This window comes from Mesoplodon mirus (genome assembly GCF_964341445.2).
Source record: "Mesoplodon mirus genome assembly, chromosome: 18".
Lineage (NCBI taxonomy): Eukaryota > Metazoa > Chordata > Mammalia > Artiodactyla > Ziphiidae > Mesoplodon > Mesoplodon mirus.
In genome coordinates, this window is record NC_138994.1 from 46,251,640 (window position 1) to 46,273,738 (window position 22,099).

Consider the following 22,099-nt stretch of genomic DNA (forward strand, 5'->3'; position numbering starts at 1 on the left):
TCTTAGTTGCTCCACGGCATGTGGGATCTTCCTGGACCAGGGCTCGAACCCGTGTCCCCTGCATTGGCAGGCGGATTCTTAACCACTGCACCACCAGGAAGTCCCACAGATACTATTTTTTTTTTTTTTTTTTTTTCGGTACGCGGGCCTCTCACTGTTGTGGCCTCTCCCGTTGCGGAGCACAGGCTCCGGATGCGCAGGCCCAGCGGCCATGGCTCACGGGCCCAGCTGCTCCAAGGCATATGGGATACTCCTAGACCGGGGCACGAACCCGTATCCCCTGCATCGGCAGGCGGACTCTCAACCACTGCGCCACCAGGGAGGCCCCACAGATACTATTTTAAAGCCTATTAGACCATAAACTCCCTGGTGGCAGCGACAGTGTTTGGCACTGTAGCAAACAAACCATCGAAAATTAATGGAATGAATGAGTGAATGAAAGAATAAATGCATACTAAAGGCTCAGTGCTAGGGATAAGGAAGGGAGCTGCTAAACTAGGAGAAGCAAAGATCAGGAATATTGAGTTCAGAGGCCAGCAGCAGAGCAGTCCTATGACTCAGCTGGAGACACTGTCACAGAAGCTGCCAACAACTGCTTACTTAGCACAGCGCTGCATTTAAAAAGAAGAATCGAGGGCTTCCCTGGTGGCGCAGTGGTTGAGAGTCTGCCTGCTGATGCAGGGGACACAGGTTCGTGCCCCAGTCTGGGAGGTCCCACATGCCGTGGAGCGGCTGGGCCCGTGAGCCATGGCCGCTGAGCCTGCGCGTCCGGAGCCTGTGCTCCGCAACGGGAGAGGCCGCAACGGTGAGAGGCCCGCGTACCGCAAAAAAAAAAAAAAAAAAGAATCGAGAGAGCAGGACGTTCGGCTTGTGAGTGGGAACCCCTTAGTCGTGCACGTCGAAAGAATGATTTAAAAATGGATGATGTTGAGAAGGGCAAGAAGATTTTTGTTCAGAAGTGTGCCCGGTGCCATACTGTGGAAAAGGGAGGCAAGCACAAGACTGGGCCAAATCTCCATGGTCTGTTTGGACGAAAGACAGGTCAGCCTGTGGGATTCTCTTACACAGATGCCAACAAGAACAGAGGCATCACCTGGGGAGAGGAGATGCTGATGGTGTATTTGGAGAATCCTAAGAAGTACATCCCTGAAAGAAAAGTGATCTTCACTGGCATTAAGAAGAAGGGAGAAAGGGCAGACTTGATAGCTTATCTCAAAAAAGCTACTAATGAGTAATAGTTGGCCGCTGCCTTATTTATTATGAAACAAATGTCTCATGACTTTTTATGTGTACCATATTTAAATTGATCTCATATACTAGAATTCAGATCATGAATGGATGATGTAGTATTTCTGTCCTGATTTGAGTAAGATTGGCTTGTGGCTAAACGAATATGGTCAGCTTTTTGAGTTTTGATAGTAATTCTGGTTCAACAAGTCCTATCACTGTTTTCCCCTTCTAAAGAGATGATTAAACTTGAATAAGGAATGTTAAACTTTTCAGGGATATGGTGAATGCCTTCTCAAACCCTATAGGAGATTGGTTTTATATTTAGATTTCTATAACTGGTTATATTAATATATTTAAATACTGAGAAGCTCCCTTCACTGTCTCATAGACGAGCAAAATTCACCTGTGTTTCAAGTTGTGTTCATTTGCCTGTTAAAGCAAGGGCTGAAGATACACTGACGATGTCCACTTTATCTTTTTGGTCTTAACTATGCCAATTTAATTAAAATTCTCTATCTAAAATTTAAAAAATAAAATAAAAATAGAAAGAATCCAGGAAGCTTCTGCTGTTTTCCAGGTGAGCACACTGAGGTCCTGACTTGCTTGCTTTTGTCCGCCCCCATCCCCTTAAACCCCGACGAGGAAGGGGGGCATAGGACATCCCTCCGAGCTCAGATAAGTGACATGAGTGATGTGGTGCAGGGAAGCGGGGCAGTGGAACCCCCTCCCCCCATGCATCCTAACTTCCCACCGCAGGCTCTTTTCTCTGAACCACATGTTGCTTCCCGGGCCCACAAGGGACAAAACGTGTTAGAACAGAACTGAAAACAGATCCAACAGCGTAAGGCATAGACAGATTCATAAAATTAGCCAAGGTTTTTTTGGGCATTTTGGTCCTTGTCTGTCCAAGACATACAGAAATAATATGAGGTACTTCTAAAGACACCGTGGGTGAAAACCACGGGGCCCAGGGGAGTCTCCCCGGCCTGCTCAGCAGCCTCCTTCCCGGGTCCAGTTTCGGGCATTGATGAAGAGCTGGAGCCAGGGCGAGGTGGTCAGAGTGTCAAATGGAGGGGGTCGCCACGCCCACTGCCAAGGCCTCACAGATCGCTCAGGGTGAGGCATGAGAGCCAGGTGGCGGCCATCGGGGGAGCAGATGCCAGCCACGCCCCCTGGGGACCCGTTGGGATTCAGGGGGTACTGTTCCGTGGGGTTGCCGTCATCGTCTGCCCAGTGCAGCGGAGCCAAGCCCCTGGCCTCAATCTGGGCTTGGAGTTCCGGGGAAGAAAATGCCATGTAACCTGGGGCAGAAGAGGGACATGAGAGCAGAGCTCCCTGGCGTCCTCCCCCACCCTTGCCCTCAGGCCCTCCCCGCCTCCCCGTAGCCTGACCTTCCCCGTGGGCGCTCCACACGGGCAGCACCGCACCCTCCATCCCTCGCAGCATCAGGGCCGGCCCGGGCCCCACTCGCACGCTGGCCCAGCGCGACTCGAAGCGCCCTGACCGGTTGTGGCGCAGCAGGAGACCGGGCCGGGCCGGCCAGGACCCGTGGCCCATCTCCGCCGCCTCGTCACCAGGACTGCCTCCCACCCAGCCCAGCAGGGCCAGCAGCTGGCAGCCGTTACACACGCCCAGGCTGAAGGTGTCTGGCCGCTGCCGGAAGCGCCTCAGCTCAGCCCCCGCCTGGGGGTTAAAGGTCACCGCGGCTGCCCACCCTAGGAGGGAACAGGAGGCTGGGGTGAGCGCCGGAATGAGGGGGGACCGTCGCCTTTCCATCCCAGCATGCCCCATTACACTCGCCCAGGACCTCCCCCCTTTGCAGAGCTCAGGGCAAACGCCAGGGAAAAAAAGCAGGTTTAACTGATTGAAACATGTTGCCAACTGCTGGGCCTGAGACGGCCCATGACGAGTTTTCTGCTTAGGCAGCAGAGGATTTTCAAAAATTTTTATTCAGTTGCCTAACATTTAATCAGGATTTCTGGCTTGTCTTGAAAAACAGAAATATCTGGCTGTGCCGAGCCTGCTTTCGGACAGGATAGCCTGCTGGAGCTGAGTAGCAGCTGCCGCTTCTGACAGGGCACATGCCCCCGGGGCTGGCACGGCGCCACCCAGCCCACCTGCCTCACAAGCTACCTGCAGGGGGCTTCCCTGGTGGCGCAGTGGTTAAGAATCCGCCTGCCAACGCAGGGGACACGGGTTTGAGCCCTGGTCCGGGAAGATCCCACATGCCACGGAGCAACTAAGCCCGTGCGCCACAACTACTGACCCTGTGCTCTAGAGCCCGCGAGCCACAGTTACTGAGCCCGTGTGCCTAGAGCCCGTGCTCCACATCAAGAGAAGCCACCACAACGAGAAGCCTGCGCAATGCAATGAAGAGTAGCCCCCGTTCGCTTCAACTAGAGAAAGCCCGCGCGCAGCAACGAAAACTCAATGCAGTCAATGAATGAATGAATGAATGAATGAATGAATGGAAAAAAAAAAAGCTACCTGAAGGCCTGCTGGCGGCTGGCCCAGAATGAACGCGCTCACTCCCCTGGCCAGCCTCGTGGAGGCGAGAGGCCAGTTCTCAGTCAAGGGAGAAAGGGGGCTAAGGCAGGTCTTTAGGAACGTGCGGGGAGCGAGCGGGCAGGGCCGCACACCCACCTTTGGCAGAGCCCAGGACGTCGGCGTAGCTGAAGCCGCCCACGAAGGCCATGCCTTGGAACGTGTCCAGCCTGACTGCTCCAGAGCAGAGGTCCTGCATGGTCACGTCCCACACCTGGCAGGAGGGGGAGGGCAAGTGTCAGAGGGCCCATGGCCCAAAGCCCAGCCCCGGCTCTGCCAGGCAACCTGCTCACCTCAAACCCAGCCAAGTGGAAGGCATCGGCCATCTCCCGGTCTCCGTTACTGCCTTCTTCTCGAAAGATGGCAACTCGGGGGGTGGGACCACCTGGGGGGAGAAGGAGTGTCCATGTGCCAGAGGGTTACTCCCCCACCCCAGCCCCCCAGACGCCTTGTCCAGGGCAGGCCCCCGCGTCCAAGCCTTGGGCTCCTCCCCAAAGTGCCGGGGCAGTCAAGCCACTACACACATTCCCTCACCAGGCTCACGAGGCACAGAAGCTTTGGGAAAGGTGGGGGGCAGGCAGTAGGTGGGCCCCGTCCGCTCCCTCAGCCCCCCTTCTTCCTGGGCCACACAGTTGGGCTCTGCCTGCAGCCGATCCAGCTGGAAACTGGTCTCCTCCCAGAGGGCTCGTAGCTGCCCAACGGGCTCTTCCAGAACGACAGCCCCGTTCACTGATACCCGGACCTAGAGAGGGGGGCAGATCTTTCAGGGGCTGAGAGCGAAGATGTCCACGTTGGGCCCCCTCCAAGGCTGGCAGAGGCAAACCACGACCTTCCCTCTGCAGGCCTGCCATTCCTCACTTCCTCACCACGGCGTGGGGCCCGGCGTTGCCCGTGCGGCCCAGCTCCAGGCAGTGGAGGCCAGCCTCCCGGTAACGGGTCAGCACTTGGGCCAGGTCTGGCTCTTGCACCTCCAGCACCAAGCCTGGCTCCTCAGCGAACAGTACAGGCAGCGCTGGGAGAGTAGCAGAGGGGTCAAGGCGGCTAGGGTATTGCCAGGGGCTCAGAGGCGGAGTCAGGTGGCTATGGCTAAAGGAACGAAGGCAGGGGTCAGGGATGGGGTGAGGCCTGGGAAAGCAGGGCCGAGGATGTGGCCGCAGGGTCTGCAGGAGGTTTCAGAGGTGCCACCTGGCTCAGTGGTCAGAAAAGACAGCCAGGGACTCAGGGGAAAAGGAGTTGGGGACACTCTACTCTTTAATAGGACGTGGGGTCCGCAGGATGGGGCAGGCAGCCCAGGCTGGAATCTAGACCTCAGGCTCCTCACCATTGACCCCAGGGGCAGGGACGGCCACCTCTATCCCACAATTCCCAGCAAAGGCCATCTCCAGCAGGCAGGTGATGAGACCTCCGTCACTGACATCGTGGCCTGAGCAGAGGAGGCGGTCTGGAGGAAGGAATAAAATGCTCAGCAGCCTTGGGACCCAAACCTGGCGGCCCCGCCCCCCTTCTGGGCAGTCGGGAGAGGGCGGGGGCGAGAGTGTGGGCTCACTCAGAGAACCAGAGAGAAGGGCGTCAGATCCCTCTTGGCCCACCCTCACACGCTCAGCTGGTCAGTGCCTGCCCCATGTCAGCCACAGGCACCATCTCCTCCAGGGCCTCACTCACCTTTCAGCAGCCCCTGGGTGATGCCGAAGGCTCGCACCAAGTTCTCGGGAAGGTCCAGATCGGGAGGCTGCTCGCCGAGCTGGGAGAAACACTGGGCCAGAGCTGTGCCCCCGAGCCGATGGTGCCCAGGACTCAGAGGCACGTAGAGCAGGTGGCCTGGGGAGACGGGCGGGGTGAGGGGAGATGGGTGGCTCAGGAGAACCCCTCCCGCCATGCTCGCTGAAGTTCCCAGGATGTGGTGAGGCACCCAGACCACCAGCCCCAGAAGGCACCACGGCCCCAGTGCTGAACGAGGGGGCCCAGCACTCACAAAGCAGACCCCCAAAAAAGGACCAGGCTGTGAATCCACAGTGCACCGAGGAGAGGGAAGAACGCATACCTATCCCTCCGGGACACTTGAGGTCTGGGGTCACAGTGGCTGTAATGTCTGGACAGACAGCATAGGCTGAGATGACCAGCGACCCTGCAGAGCAAGGAGTGGAGAGTGAAGCGCAGCCCGGCCCACAGACCCGCCCCTCGCCCTTGGGCGCCCAGAGCTCACCAGGAGCCCGCACGGTCTCAGCGCCAACCCGGGCGGCCATGCTGAGGGAGTCCTTGCCACCGTCCACTGCCACACCCAGGGCCGCCATCACAGCCGCCACAGCCCCACAGGCGTCGGCCAGAGCCGCGCCCTCCCCCTGGAGCTTGGCCGCCCACATCCAGTTCCCGCTGCATTTCACGTCCTGGGAAGCGGCAGATACTTGCGTTAGGGAGGGAGGGCGGTGTGGAGAGGCTGCGGGCGGAGGGGTGAGCAGGCGGTGGTTGCGTCTGCGTCCCAGAGGCCTGGGGCTCCAGGGCAGAAGCTGCAGGGGACTCACCTGGAGGTCGGTGACCAGAGCAAACACCAGGTTGGTGAGGGCTTCGGCCACGGCCAGCCGGGCAGCAACCTTGGGGTCCAGCAGACTCTTGACTGGCTGCTCTCCCAGGGCTGTGGCAGCCCCTACAAGCTCCTGGTGACTCAGTGCCACCACTGCCACGTCTGCCAGAGGGGTCTGCAGGGGTCCCACACACTGCTGCTGTGCCACCAGGCCGCCCACGGAGCGGTCCACCTGCGGAACCAGGTGGAGTTGGCAAGAGGCCAAGGGACAGGGACAAGGGGGTGGACGGAGGCCTGGCTCACCCTGGACACAACAAGACTCGGGGTGGGCAGCAGGGGCTCAGGCCATCGGGGTAGCTGCCCTGCCCCTGCCACGTCCCCCTCGGGCCGGGTGGGCTCCCACAGCCATCCCCTGGGCTGGGCGAGCAGAGGGAAGGGCACAGAGGGCTGAGGGGGCGGAGCAAGGGGCGGGGCGGACCTTGCTGGTGAGGTAGCGCTTGCTGGCCACCGCAGGCAGCCTGAGGACCCGTGCCAGGGCCTGGCGCACGCTCAGCCCTGGGGGCAAGGCCAGGGGCCGCAGCACGGGGAGACTCCTCTGGAGGAAGAACTCCTGCAACACAGGTGGCAACAGTGGTGTGAGCACCTGGGGAGGCGCTGGGCACACAGGTGACAAAGCACGTGTAGGGCAGACGATGGTCTGAAGGGCTGGGCCAGAGAAGGAGAAACCTCCCGCCCCCCATATACCTTCTGGGGCATCTTGCCCAGCACCCAGTCCAGATCCAGGTCCACAGGGGTTGGGGGAGGTGTTGGGGGGGCATCCCCCTGGCCATCTCTTCCCACAGGACACTCCCGATCATCCACCAGCACTATCTGTAGACCACAGGGACACCGCCCAGAGAGAACGAGACTGTGACCACCAGCGGGGAATAAACACCTTCTGGAAAGCCGGGCAGAGGTGCTCTATCCACCCGACTTGGCTTCTCCTGTTGAGCCCCCTGGCCCCACGCTGGTCCCCACGGCGCCCATGCTCTCATCTCTTTCCTGAGACACGCTCCCTCCTGGGCAGCTCAAGCCCACGCACAGCATCTGTTACCGACTCCCTGAGCCAACTCACCCTCCTGTCTCCCGTGATGGTGCCCACAAAGCAAACTGGGCAGCGTTCCCGGGCGCTGACACGACTCAGGAAGTCCCGGTCGGGGGGCCTCAGCAGAAGTGCATTTGACTCCTGGTACTCGGCCCCCCAGATTTCCAGGGCGTTCAGGGTCGGGTCCCCGAGCTGCACATCCATGGGGGAGGACGAAAGGGAAGGGTCAGCGGGCGCTCCCAAGTCTCATGTTTTTGCTGGGAGTGGGGGACAGATGGGTGGGGCCGGCTGGGACCGGCAGGGGCAGGGAGACAATCAGACTTCAGGGAGGAGACCCACCTGGAAGCGGCTGGTATAAATGACGGCTCCGGCTGGGTCACTCAGCTCCTTCAGGACGTTGCCTGGTGAGAGGGTTTCCGGGAGAGGCTCTCATCTGGCCCTGGTCAGTACCGGGCAAACAAAAGGCCGTTCCCAGCCTCCAAAGGAGCCCCTAATTCTGTGCAACCCTGTTTGAACCGCTACTGCACCCTCTCCAGCAACTAACCCTGAGCCTGTCCAGAACGTGTAGTGGGTGCAGAGTGGGGCCCAGAGCTAGCTGGTTGGTTGCAGATCCGCGATACCTCTCCCCAAACTGAACCTGGCAGGAGACCAGGTAGGCCTGGTCCTCCTTCCCAACCCCTCCTCTCACCATTGCCACCGGCGCCCTGGTCATGAAGGCTGCAGATGGGGTTTCCTCTGGGGGCCTCCACACAAGCCCGGATCACACGGTTCATCTTCTGTTCCATCTCCGGGTCTCCCCGCTGCACAGCCCCAAAGTCCAGGTCGCTGGCGTTGTCTCCCTGCACCTGGGAGGACAGATGGCACATCTCAGCTCAGGGGGGCTGGGAGCTCACACCCCACCCATGCATGGGGCCCAGAGATGTCATGGAGTTGGCACCTGAGCTATTTGTACTTGCCTGCACGGACGAAGCAGCTCCGCCCCCAACTCCAATCCTGTAGACAGGACCCCCAACCTTCACAACGTCCATGCCTGCGAGGAAGGAGGGCAGAATCGGAACACCCGGGAAGTGACCAGACGTGTGAGAACGAAGCAGTGTGAGGATAAAGGGAAGCCGGTATTAGAGGAGAGCAATCAAAATTCTTTGATTGGGTAAATACACTTTGAGGAATCTACCCTCCAGATTTATTCACACAGGTAGAAAGCACCTACGTACAAAATTAAATACGACAGCATTATTTGTATTACCAAAGACAAGAAATAAGCTAAATGCTAGCAACAGAGAACTGGTTAAATAAATTATGGTATAAGCCATATAATGAAAAACTAAGCCACCGAAACAGAGAATTTTTTTTTTTTGGCTATGCCGTGCAGCTTGTAGGATCTTAGTTCCCCAGCCAGAGATTGAATCCAAGCCCTCAGCAGTGAAAGCACGGAGCCCTAACCGCTGGACCACCAGGGACTGCCCCCGAAAAAGAGAGTTACATATGAATATAATGAAGTAATCTGATCTCATCAATATGAAATGATCTCCAAGTATATTGCTAAGCTGAAAAAAAGCAAGGTGCAGAAGTATGCCTACCCACTTAGAACAGCATCAACAAGAATAAAATACTTAAGACTTACACACTGAAAATTATGAAATATCTTAGGAGGCCTAAATAAATTGAAAGAGATCTCATGCTTATAGATCGGAAGACTTAATATTGTTACAATGGCAATACTCCCCAAAGCGAACTGCAGAGTCAACACAATCAGCCACCTTTTTCAAAGAAACTGACCAGCTGATCCTAAAATTTATATAGAAATTCGAGGGACCTAGAACAAAGCCAAAACAATCTTGAAAAAGAAGAACAAAATTGAAGGACTCATACTTTCTGCTTTTAAACTTACTGCGAAGCTACAGTAATCAAGTCAGTGTGTTACTAGCAGGAGACAGGTAGATAGATAGGTCATTGGAATAGAACTGTGCGTCCATAAATGAGCCCAAACATTTATAGCCAACTGATTTTTGGCAAGAGTCCCAAGACAATTCAATGGGGGTAAGAACAGTTTTTTTCAAAAAGGATTGTTAGAACAACTGGATATCCACATGTGAAAGAAGGAAGTTGGATCCCTGCTTCATACCATATACAAAAATTCAAAATGTATCAGAGACCTAAATGTAAAAGCTAAAGGCTATAAAAGTATTACAAGAGAATATATGAGTCAATCTTGGTGACCCTGGCTTAGGCAGTGGTTTCTTAGTCATGACAATATAAGCCAGAAGCCACAAAGAAAAAATATACAGATAAATTATACTTTACCAAAATTAAAAACATTTGTGCTTCAGGGGACACCATGAAGAAAGTAAAAAGACAACCCACAGGATGGAAGAAAATATTTGCAAATCATTTACCTATCAGATAAGGGGCTAGTATCCAGAATATGCAAAGAACTCTAACTTAAACTCCAAAAAAAAAAAGACAACCCAATTTAAAAATGGGCAAAGGACATGAATAGATATTTCTCCAAGGAAGGTATACAGATAGCCAAGAAACATAGGAAAAGATGCTTAACATCCTGAGTCATTAGGGAAATGCAAATCCAAACCACCATAAGATACTACTCCACATCCACTATGATGGCTATAATCAAAGAGACAGATAAGTGTTGGCAAGGATCTGGAGAAATCAGAACCTTCACACACTGCTGAGGGGAATGTAAAAGGGTGCAGCTGCTTTGGAAAACAGTCTGGTAGTTTTTTCAAAGACTGAGTACAGTTACCATGTGACCTAGCAAGTCCACTCCTAGTTACCTACCCAAGAGAATTCAGAACGTAAGTACATAGGAAAACTTGTACACAAATGTTTATAGCAGGATTTCCCTGGTGGCGCAGTGGTTAAGAATCTGCCTGCCAATGCAGGAGCCCTGGTCCGGGAAGATCCCACATGCCTCGGAGCAACCAAGCCCGTGCATCGCAACTACTGAGCCTGGGCTCTAGAGCCAGTGAGCCACAACTACTGAAGCCCATGTGCTTAGAGCCCGTGCTCCACAACAAGAGAAGCCACTGCGATGAGAAGCCCGCGCACCGCAACGAAGAGTAGCCCCCGCTCACCACAACTAGAGAAAAGCCCGCACGCAGCAACGAAGACCCAACGCAGCCAAAAATAAATAAATAAATAAAATGTTTATAGCAGCATGATTCATAATAGCCGAAAAGCAGGAACAACCCAAATGTCTACCAACTGATGAATGGAGAGACAAAATGATATAGCAACATGACGGAATATTATTCAGCCATAAAAAGGAATGAAGTACTGATACATACCATAATATGAATGAACCTTTAAGACATCATGCAAAGTGAAAGAAGCCAGACACAACATTTATAACAGGGAAATTCATCGAGACAGAAAGTAGATTATTGGCTTCCAGAGGCCGAGGAAAGGGGCATGGGGAGTGACTGCTCATGGGTGCAGGGTTTCTTTCTGGGATGATGAAAATGTTCTGGAATTAGTGGTGATTGATGCACAACTTTGTGAATAGACTAAAACCACTGACCTGTACACTTTACAAGGGTAAACTTTATGTTACATGAATTACATCTTAATAAAATGGTTATTAAAAAAATAGGTGGGGAATTCCCTGGCGGTCCAGTGGTTAGGACTCGGTGCTCTCACTGCTGGGGCCCTGGGTTCGATCCCTGGTCGGGGAACTAAAATCCCATAAGCTGCGCAGCGAGGCCAAAAAGAAAAAAAAGGTGTGCACACATGCTATTTGTTTAAAAAAGGGGGGCAAATATACACATGGGTCTGTTTATGTATGCAGGAAAAACCTCTGGTAGGGTACAAAAGTAACCAATTAACATTGGTTATCTCTAGGGAGGGAAACTGGGTGGCTGAAGGTCAGGGGAAGGAGAGTTTCCACTGTATAACCTTTCTTTGCTTTTTAAATTCTGAGCCATGTGACGGGTCACCCATTCAATAAATGGTACCTGGCCTTTATCTAGATTCCACCACAGGTCCTAGCATGGTGCCCAGCACCCGATGGGCGCTCAGTAAATGTCGACCGATTGAAATGAGCTTGCAGATAAAAACAGGCCCTGGATAAACACTGGCTGCCTTGACTTAGCAGGGTGGGCCCCTGCCATGCAGAAGTCAACCCAGGAAGAAACAGAGGCCACACAGACTGAGCCTGCCCCACTGGCATAAAGCCCTGCCCTGCCTTAAAAGCCTGTACTGGGGAGAGGAAACATGAGCTGGGAGGTAAAAAACAAACCACTGAAGTTCCTCTAAATTCCACTCCTGCGGCTGCCACGTGCTGGGGAGAAAGCTGGTTGGACCTGGTAGCGAGGTGGCGGGCTCTTACCTGGCTCTGGGGGCTCCTTGCTCACATGCTCAGCTTCCATGGACCCAATGCCTCCACTAAACATGATGGGCTTGATCCACTCACGCCGCTGGCCATCTGGGAGCTGGAGGCCGAAGGAACGGGCAAAGCCTGGAGCGTAGACGGCACAGGGACAGGGGACAGGGTCTAGTCAGCCAGGCTCCTCAGCGCTCACTGGGTCACACACCTCACCCCACCCCGCCTCTGGGACTGTCATCCCCCATGCCCCTGCAAGCCTCACCAGCCAGAACTGGTTCCCCAAACTTGTTGCCGTAGTCAGAAGCCCCATTACTGGCCTCGATGGCAATCTCCAGGGGTCGGGCAAAGTTCCCAGGATACTGGAAGCTTGGATCCTCCCAGGGCATACTGTAACCTGGGCAGGAAGGAGAAAGATGGGTGGACTGTAAAGATGGAAGATGGAGGAGTCAGGGCCCTTCAGGAAGAGTCTGACTCTTGGGATCAGAGTTCTTAACACTTTCCAAGAAATTGGATTTGGGGACTTCCCTGGCTGTCCAGTGGTTAAGACTTCCCCTTCCAGTTCGGGGGTGGGGGGGAGGGTGTGGGTTCGATCCCTGGTTGGGGAGCCAGGATCCCGCGTGCCTCGCAGTCAGAAAACCAGAGAATAAAAGCGGAAGCAATAAACAAATTCAATAGAGACTTTAAAAATAGTCCACATCAAAACAAAACAAAAAAATTGGATTTTGGGGGCAGTTGATGGCCGTAAGTCCAACCCAGTACCTCAATTCTTTTTGGCTACGTAGATACTAGTTTATAAAGAAAATTGTGGTTCTGCAAAGCCAGATCTGGGTCTTCCTTGGCCTACTGTCCTCACAACCATGGTTGGCGAAAGGCCAGCTACTCTAGAGCCCTCCCTCCCAAGAAAAGGTAACCATGATGACCCTTTGACCTAAGAGACAACAGTGTCCGGTGCCTGCCAGGACAAGGGATCTGGAAGGGGAGATGGGTAGAGAGGAAGAAGACGGGACCTGGGATGTGCAGGTTTCCAAAGCAATAGCCAGCAGTGCCAGCCACCACGTGGGCCCCGCGGCCTGTGCACTGGACATCTCGGATCCGGCCCCCTGTGCCAGTGGTCGCACCGCTGAAGGGGGCTACTCCTGTGAAGAGAGAGGGAGGGTATGGGTACTGAAAAGGCAAACTCCACCTCTGACCACCCCACTGAAAATAAGGACATGCAGCCAACCTGCTGGTCCCCAGGTGGGCCTGGGGCCTTTGCCCTACCCTATACTCTGACCCTGCCTATCCCTCCTGGGGACTCATCTCACCCGTGGGGAAGTTGTGGGTCTCTGCCGTGAAGACGACATGTCTCAGCCCCTGACGTTGCCGGAAGCAGCTTGGCCGTGAGGGGTCCTCGGGACGCAGGAATTGGACTTCCTTCCCCTGGATTGCACTGTGGACACATCCGTTCTGAGTCTCACTTCCTTCCTGGCATCTGCACTTACCCCACCAGAGCCTGGGGCCTCCCATTCCCTGGGTCTGAGGTCACCCCAGCTAAGGGCACAGCCCACCTGCTGTTGTCACAGAACTTGAGGACGTTGTTGGGGTGCGAGGATGCCTGGGTGCTCATGATGGACTCAAACAGCGAGTGTGCCAGCTCCTGCCCATCCATGTGGAGTCGGCCCTTGAAGAACCAGTGTCGGCTGTGCTCACTGCAGGGGGTGACGTGGGGAGGGAAAGGCAGGGTGGAAACATGGGTCATTTCTCAGGCCTTGCCATGTCTTCTCATCAGCATAAACGGCAGAGTTATGGCCACAGGTCAAAATAGATTCCAGATGTCATAAGCTTCCAACAGTCTGTCATTGTGGATGGTCCAGATCCAGCGTGAAGATAAAACCAAGATGTGAATGCAGACTACTGGATCGATGGGGAACCCAGGTACTCAAACAGACTCAGGGAGGCCCCTAGGCCAAGAGAGAGCCATGGAGAGTCCCTGTGGTCTTTCCTTCCAACCTCCACGGGCTCAGACATCAGAATGTCCCCATTCCTCCCCACCTATTGGACTGAGCCAAGTCGAAGGCCTCCACAGTGCTGGGGTTCCGCTGCAGCTCCTGGAAGCGCTTGGTGTAGAAATCCAGGTCCCAGGAGTCTAGGGCCAGACCTAGGAGACAACCACCAGAAGAGCTGACTGTGGGACTCAGCACCCCTACTAGCCTGGCCTGGGCCTTCCTCCAGGGGCCCCTGCTCACCTAGCTCCTGGTTGGCTTTCTCCAGGGCAGCCCGGCCCTCGGCCAGTATGTCAATTGGGCCGCCGAGGGGTGCTGGGATGCACCCCAGGGAGAAGCTCTGGATGGGACAGGGGAAGTGCTGCTCCATCATCCGGTCATGCAGGGTAGCCAGGGCGATGGCCTCCAGCTCAGCCGAAGGCGGGTGGGCAAACTAGGGGTGGAGACACACACAGAAGGCGAGGGGTGCAGGGTTGAAGAATGGACAAAATGGTCCACCCTCGTCCTCCAAGCCACACAGGACCAGCCCACTGCTAGCCTCTCTGGCACCTTTGTTCAGATTAGAAAAAGATGCTCCTTCCAGGCATGAGTCCCTGTCAGCATGCACAGATTAGTAAGGGGAACACAGGCTGGGTTTCTGTCCTATTCACTCCTTGACCAGGTGGCCTCAGGCAGTGAACAACCTGCAAACAGGGCAGGCGTCAAAGCAGGAACTCCTCCCCCTGCTTCTCATCGTTTCCTTAGAGTTTAGGACCCAAAATCTCTCCCGCTTCCTCCTCCTGATCCCCACCTGGCTGCCTACGAGCTCACCGAGAGCAGGTAGCGTCGGGTCGGCTCCACGCGGTCCACGGCCCCCAGCCCCGCAGCCTGGCACACTGACACGATGTTGCTGGATGTTGGCGTGGAGAAGTTCAGCCTGTGGATTGGTTAGGACCAGGTGGTTAGAGCCCCAGCTGAGAAGGTGGATCCTGCTCACTGCTGTCCAGGCAATCTTCCACCTCTACTTACCACCCCTCCGCACCTGCCCACACCACTGGCCTCCAGCCTCAGACCTGGGCACCAAGAAACCTGCTTTCAAAGGTCATTCAAATCAAACCGTAACTGTTCTTGTAGCAACAAAATACTTCAATTTCAACTTCCCAGAATACAACGTGTTATATTTCCAGAACATGCCTGGCAGCTGGCTCAGTCTTCAAACATACCTTCCCACATGGGGAAAGCATTTGCACAGCTTTCTAGGCGGGGAGTAGGATGAAGGGAAAACAAGTCTCCCAAGGACCACAAGAGGAGGAAGAGGAATGAAAGTGGAAGGGGTGGCAGTGTGTTTGGAAAGGCTGACGGGCTCTGGACCACGGGATGGGCTACCCGAGGCTGAGTCACTTGCCTGGGCCCGACCTCCAGCAGCAGGTCAGTGGAGCCGGGAAGGAGCCAGGACTCCTGAGCGACATCGTCCAATAACAAGGGGCAGCCAAACAGCCATGTCAGCTTCTTCATCTCCTCGGCGCTCGGGGAGGACTCAGCTGCAGGGAGACAGGGCAAGGACACCTTGAGAGACTGCCCCTGGCACTTGGTACCTCTCCCAAAGAATCCAGTAAGTGACCCAACCTGTCCAGTTCACGTTGTAGCACAGCTCGGTCTGGACACCCTGCAGCTCTGGCAGTTCCCCTTGCAGTTTCCTTTGAGTATATTCAGAGGCTGCCCTCTCGTGGCCAGAGGGACGGACATAGAAGTGAAGGACTGAGGACATCTCTGTAGGTGTCCTTTGCTGGCGAGATGAGTTAGAAAAAATAACATTCACTAGAGCCTATCTGTTGAACTGATTTCAAGTTTCAAGGACAGCTGAGGCTGAGGAAGCATAGGGATGTGGTGGGGGAAAGCAGTGGGGGCACTGAGGCATAAATGTATCCTGATATTTCCCGTCCAGTGTGGTCAAGGCCACGGGACTGTGGGTACCAACCTAGCACTTTAGGAGTGGGAAAGACTTCCTAAGGGAAATGGCATCTAAGTGTAAACCTGAAGGATGAGCTGGACGGGGCTGGCCAGTGAAGTCAAATGATAGTGCCTCTACTTCACTGTTTCAAAATATTATCTCCCTGCTCAAGGTAAATCCAAAGCCTTTAGCCTAACAGTCATAGGCTCTCCACATCTATTCCCCAACTACTTTTCAACTTCTGATCCCAGTGCTTCTCAATAGGACCCTAGCTTTACTCACTAAACCCTGCCTAGCCTCCTCGCCATTCCTTTGCCCCATCCTAGAATGCCTATGCCTATCCCTATCCTGTCCAAAGCTTTCCCATTTGTCAAGGTGAGTACAGGTCTCACCAACTCTGGGAGGCCTTCTTCACTGCTCCAGTGCTCAGGGACACCTCCCTCCTAGCAGAGCTGAGGGCTTCTGATCTGCACCATTCATTCAGCTCTGATCTCTCTCTCTCTCCCTCTCCCTCTCCCTCCCTCTCTCTCTCTCTCTCTCTCTCTCTCTCTCTCTCTCTCTCTCTCTCTCCCACACACACACACACACACAGGTCTCCCAGGTGTACACGGCCTCTTCCCAAGGAAGTGGGAGGAAAGGAAGCTCACTGCCCCGCTTCTTCACTTGGACGACTCATAGGCATCTCAAATCTAACTTACTCAAGGCTGACTTTGACTATTCTGTCAAGGTCACAAAAAACTGCAACATTGCCAATCTAGAGGTCACTTAACTTCTTACCTTATTCGACCTCTCAGCAGCATTTGACTTATTCATTCTCTACCTCTTGAAACACCCTCCTCTCTTGGCTTCTTGACGCCGCTCTCCCGATACTCCTCTCCCTTCTGGTTGCTCCTTCTCGGTCACCTGTGCTGGCTCCTACTCTTCTGCTCCACCTCTCAATGGTGGGTGCCCAAGACTGTGCCCTTTGTTCTCTTCCCTCTAAATGTTCTTCCTAAGAGACTTCATCCAGACCTGTGGCTTTAAATACAATCTATTATGAAACTGCCAGCATTCAACCATGTTTGACTCAAAATGGCAATTTCACATGATTCGAGTTACTATCTGCCAACAGATTCCATAACTTTATCCAACTCTGACTCTCCCTGAAACTCCAAACTAGTACATTCAAATGTTTAGGTGACATTGCCATATAGATGTCTCATAAACACAGATAGCCTGTTTTGGCCAAAATAGAAATTTTGATTTATCGTTTCTCCAGACCTGTGGGTCCCCCCATTTTCCCCATCTCGGTTAACACCACCATCATCCAATCTGTTGCTCAAGTCAAAAACACAGGAGTCGATCTTAATTTTTCCTTCCCTGAGCCCTCTCAATACCCAATCTGCCAGCGAATCCATTTCCAAACATATCCCAAATCTGTCCACGTCCTTTCCTCTCTCACTCCAGTTCAAGTCAGTACCAGGACTCACTTGGACTAATGCACCAGTAGCCCTCCTGACCAGGACCCCTGATCCTACCACTGCCCCAACCACAATCCACTTGCCACAAGTTAGCATAAATGAAATCATGGCTTCTCATCACACACGGTATAACATTCCAACTCAGTGCCCTGCTTTATGTTGTCTGGCCATTGCCTACCTCTCTAACCCTATCTCACACCACTCTCCTTCTCGCCTACAGTGCACCAATCACACTGGCTTCTTTTCTATTACTGTTTTCTAACTTGCCAAGCTCAGTTCCGAAAGGCATTTTTCTCACCCTGCTATTTGCATGGCTAGCTTTCTTGTTATTTAGATTTCATCCTATATAGTATTTATCACTATCTGACATTTTATTTTTAGCTCTGCCTTCCCCACTAGAACAAAATCTCGATGAGGGCATGAACTGTAGCTATTTTACCTCCATCGGATTACCAAGGCTTAGAACAATACCTGGGGCTTAAAAACCAAAAAATCTCAAACTTGTAGACTGACAAGTTCCAGGCCAGGTCTCATTTCAGCAACCAGTGTTCCTGCCAGATCTTGATTCCTCCCTTTCTCAGCGGCCCCCACCCAATGCTTATGACCCCCTTTATTTTTTTTTTAATTTATTTTTTCCTTTGGCCGCACTTCGTGGCTTGTGGGATCCTAGTTCCCGGACCAGGGATTGAACCCGGCTCTCGGTAGTGAGAGCGCTGAGTCCTAACCACTAGACTGCCAGGGAATTCCCCTTATGACCCTTTTTAAAATTAGGCGCCTCAGTTGTTCTCCATACCATAATTCCTTCACAGGAATTATCACAACCCGAAATCATTTTGTTTATTATACCAGTTGATTTTCGTCTATCATTCCCAGTGAAACAGAAGCTCCAAGAGCACAAAGACAGGACTGTCTACATCAGGGCTGTCTCCCCAAAGACCAGCATGGTACTTGACATAAAACAGGCTGTCAACGGATTTTTTCTTGGTTGAATGAATGGTCATAGCGGGGATGAGTTTACGTGGGGTCTCCCCTGCCAGGCGTCCCACAAACGCGAATGGACACCTGCACTAACGCGGGCACGCAGGCGCCCGCTAGGCGCAGCTCGGCCTGGTGGGGATCCTGCAGCGGCTTGGATCAGGCTTTGGGTGGGTGGCTAAGGGGTGAAGCATACAGGGGCATCCGGGTTTGCGCGCGGTAACCATACGCACGTGGCAGCCGTTCTCGCAGTCCCTGAGCTCCTGGAATCCTGGCGCGCCCATTACGTCATCCGCGTGCGCCGCAGGAAGAGGCGAAGCATGAGAACGCTCCCGCCCCTTCCTGCACGCCGGGGTGTTTTAACTTTTGTGAAAATACAGTCAGATCCGTGCATCCAGCTTGAGCTCTGACGGAGACCTTGCATGCGGGGAAACGGACTGAGAAGCACCTTACCTGTCCAGGACTCGGTTTCCCTCCCCCTACTCCCTTGGCTTTCTTTCTTTCACTTTTATCTTTTCTGAATGAATTCATTTATTTAATTCTTAGCAGGGTGGGAGGCATATATATATTTTTTTTGTGGGGGGGCAGGGCGCACCCCGATCGCCATGTGGAACCTCCCCGACCAGGGATCGAACCCATGACCCTTGCATTGGAAGCACTAAGGCTTAACCACTGGACCACCAGGGAAGTCGAGGAGGCATATGTTTTTAACTTCTGTATTCTGGCTAGTTACGGTGACAATAATAATGATCGGAAGAATTTACTGAGCACCCATTAAGGTACTTTACATGATCTCGTCCATCCTCACAAAAACCCTGTTTTACAGATGTGCAAGCTGAGGCTCATTGCCATGCTCTCGTTCCTTAGTTTTGTAACTCAAACACTTAGCAGCTTTGTACTGTTTTTTGGCACATTCTTTAAACTCTCATACTATATACATATACGACTGTGATAGGGACAGAGTAAAGGGACAAATTAGGTAATTAAATAGTTAATCCCACTAGGGGATTGCAAGTAAAGAAAAAAGTATGGGAGACCCCTGTAAGTTAATGATCACTCAAGAAAACAGGTTTGCTTAACCACAAAACCAAGCAGGCCTGCTTAGCAACAAACCATGCAACAGAAGCATGAGACATGCCCCAAAACAATAAAACCCTGGTGGCATGAGACCCACATCCTGCCCAGTGAGCTCAGTAAGTTAATGACCCCTAGGACATGCTCTTTGCACACATAAAAAAACAATAATTTATGGAAAGATGACATATCAAAGTAAAAGACCCTCATTGTACTGAGACCTGAAATAATTTTCCATAGTGCCATGACAGTCCTGGCTTGACCATGTAGGGACAAGAAAAGTGACTTCCAGATTCATCAGTTTGTCCCTGATCCTTCTCCTGACTTGGGTCCTATGTCTCCCACTGCCCCCTGAACAAGTGTAGCTTATTCAAAATCACTGGATCTGAGACAGCTCCCAATCCTCCATACTTACCCCACTCTTTGACAGACCCTGTGGCCCTCTCATTTGATCCTGCATGCTGCCACCAGATTAAGCTGCTAACTTGACATTTAAATCATACCAACGAGGGTGTTGGTGGATCCAGTTCAATTTACAATCTGATCACTGTAGCCTAAACTCAACTCTCCCTCCTATGAACTAGCAGAGGTAAATCCCAGGATACAGGGCACACCTTCATGGACTTGGTAAACTAGAGCTAATCAATGGATTTGGTAAAGTAGCAGGATACAAAATAAATGCACAGAAATCTCTTGCATTCGTATACACTAATGATGAAAAATCTGAAAGAGAAATTAAGGAAACACTCTCATTTACCACTGCAACAAAAAGAATAAAATACCTAGGAATAAACCTACCTAGGGGGCTTCCCTGGTGGCGCAGTGGTTAAGAATCCGCCTGCTGGGCTTCCCTGGTGGCGCAGTGGTTGAGAGTCCGCCTGCCGATTCAGGGAACACGGGTTCGTGCCCCAGTCCGGGAAGATCCCACATGCTGAGCGGCTAGGCCCGTGAGCCATGGCCACTGAGCCTGTGCGTCTGGAGCCTGTGCTCCGCAACGGGAGAGGCCACAACAGTGAGAGGCCTGCCCTCGTACCGCAAAAAAAAACAAAAACTAAAACAAAAAAAACCTACCTAGGGAGACAAAAGACCTGTATGCAGAAAACTATAAGACACTGCTGAAAGAAATTAAATATGATACAAACAGATGGAGAGATATACCATGTTCTTGGATTGGAAGAATCAATATTGTGAAAATGACTATACTACTCAAAGCAATCTACAGATTCAATGCAATCCCCATCAAATTACCAATGGCATTTTTTACAGAACTAGAACAAAAAATCTTAAAATTTGTATGGAGACACAAAAGACCATGAATAGCCAAAGTAGCCTTGAGGGAAAAAAATGGAGCTGGAGGAATCAGACTCCCTGACTTCAGACTATACTACAAAGCTACAGTAATCAAGAAAATATGGTAGTGGCGTAAAAGCAGAAATATAGATCAATGGAACAGCATAGAAAGCCCAGAGATAAACCCATGCACCTATGGTCAACTAATCTATGACAAAGGAGGCAAGGATATACAATGGAGAAAAGACAGTCTCTTCAATAAGTGGTGCTGGAAAAACTGGACAGCTACATGTAAAGAATGAAATTAGAACACTCCCTAACACCATACACAAAAATAAACTCAAAATGGTAAATGTAAGATCGGACACTATAAAACCCTTAGAGGAAAACATAGGAAGGACATTCTTTGACATAAATCACAGCAAGATCTTTTTTGATCCACCTCCTAGAGTAATGGAAATAAAAACAAAAGTAAACAAATGGGACCTAATGAAACTTAAAGGCCTTTACAAAGCAAAGGAAACTACAAACAAGACGAAAAGACAACCCTCAGAATGGGAGAAAATATTTGCAAACGAATCAACAGACAAAGGATTAATCTCCAAAATATATAAACAGCTCATGCAGCTCAATATTAAAAAAACAAACAACCCCATCCAAAAATGGGCAGAAGACCTAAATAGACATTTCTCCAAAGAAGACATACAGATGGCCAAGAAGCACATGAAAAGCTGCTCAACATCACTAATTATTAGAGAAATGCAAATCAAAACTACAATGAGGTATCACCTCACACCTGTTAGAATCGGCATCATCAGAAAATCTACAAACAACCAATTCTGGGGAGGGTGTGGACAAAAGTAGCCCTCTTCCACTATTGGTGGGAATGTAAATTGATACAGTCACTATGGAGAACAGTATGGAGTTTCCTTAAAAAAACTAGAAATATAATTACCATCTGATCCAGCAATCCCACTTCTGGGCATATACCCAGAGAAAACCGTAAATCAAAAAGGCACATTCACCACAATGTTCGTTGCAGCACTATTTACAATAGCCAGGTAATGGAAGCAACCTAAATGCCCACAGACAGATGAATGGATAAAGATGTGGTACATATATACAATGGAATACTACTCAGCCATAAAAAGGAACGAAATTGAGTCATTTGTAGAGACGTGGATGGATCCAGAGACTGTCATACAGAGTGAAGTAAGTCAGAAAGAGAAAAACAAATATCGTATATTAAAGCATATATATGGAACCTAGAAAAATGGTACAGATGAACTGGTTTGCAGGGCAGAAATTGAGACACAATGTGGAGAACAAACGTATGGACACCAAGGGGGGAAAGTGGCGGGGGCGGGTGGTGGTGGTGGTGTGATGAATTGGGAGATTGGGATTGACATATATACACTAATATGTATAAAATGGATAACGAATAAGAACCTGCTGTTTAAAAAAATAAATAACATTAAATTAAAAACAAAAACAAAAACAAAAACGGTGGCGGGGGGTCTTCCAGAGTTGAGAAATATTGAATGCAAAAGGAATGATTAGGTTTGGGATTTTGACTAGGCTCTGACTGGTGTTCTAATTAGGGAGCCAGTGTGGCTGGAGGGGAGTAGGAGAGAGGTTTCAGCTTCTCTGCGGTAATCTCTCATTGC

At 51.8% G+C, this 22,099-nt stretch overlaps 2 protein-coding genes across 2 annotated transcripts; one reads left to right on the forward strand and one right to left on the reverse strand.

Moving 5' to 3' along the window:
* The first annotated feature begins 326 nt into the window (after window positions 1-326).
* Window positions 327-1,975, forward strand: LOC309793517 (cytochrome c-like). The gene has a single exon (XM_082604035.1). It carries the CDS (start codon window positions 918-920, stop codon window positions 1,233-1,235), a length of 318 nt encoding a protein of 105 aa, XP_082460161.1. The 5' UTR covers window positions 327-917; the 3' UTR covers window positions 1,236-1,975.
* A 97-nt stretch (window positions 1,976-2,072) lies between these two features.
* PFAS (phosphoribosylformylglycinamidine synthase) lies at window positions 2,073-18,339 on the reverse strand. Its single transcript, XM_082604034.1, has 28 exons — window positions 18,302-18,339; window positions 15,309-15,468; window positions 15,088-15,223; window positions 14,514-14,619; window positions 13,947-14,136; window positions 13,753-13,858; window positions 13,269-13,409; window positions 13,026-13,150; window positions 12,729-12,857; window positions 11,984-12,115; window positions 11,725-11,853; window positions 8,333-8,406; window positions 8,065-8,221; window positions 7,716-7,777; window positions 7,407-7,568; window positions 7,037-7,162; window positions 6,771-6,902; window positions 6,294-6,524; window positions 5,978-6,158; window positions 5,816-5,899; window positions 5,437-5,592; window positions 5,096-5,215; window positions 4,641-4,786; window positions 4,309-4,516; window positions 4,068-4,159; window positions 3,874-3,988; window positions 2,622-2,945; window positions 2,073-2,531 (listed from the first exon to the last, which is right to left on the reverse strand). The coding sequence occupies exons 2-28, from the start codon at window positions 15,448-15,450 to the stop codon at window positions 2,221-2,223; spliced, it is 4,017 nt and encodes a 1,338-aa protein (XP_082460160.1). The 5' UTR covers window positions 15,451-15,468; window positions 18,302-18,339; the 3' UTR covers window positions 2,073-2,220.
* Window positions 18,340-22,099: the final 3,760 nt, after the last annotated feature.

Excerpts from the sequence above, each read along its gene's own strand:
- LOC309793517 (XM_082604035.1), top strand. The coding sequence starts at position 918 with ATGGATGATGTTGAGAAGGGCAAGAAGATTTTTGTTCAGAAGTGTGCC.
- PFAS (XM_082604034.1), bottom strand. The coding sequence starts at position 15,450 with ATGTCCTCAGTCCTTCACTTCTATGTCCGTCCCTCTGGCCACGAGAGG. Across the intron at positions 14,620-15,087 it reads CTGCTGGAGGTCGGGCCCAG|GCTGAACTTCTCCACGCCAA; the intron begins GCAAGTGACTCA and ends ACCAATCCACAG. Across the intron at positions 8,222-8,332 it reads GAGCTGCTTCGTCCGTGCAG|GTGCAGGGAGACAACGCCAG; the intron begins GCAAGTACAAAT and ends CTGTCCTCCCAG.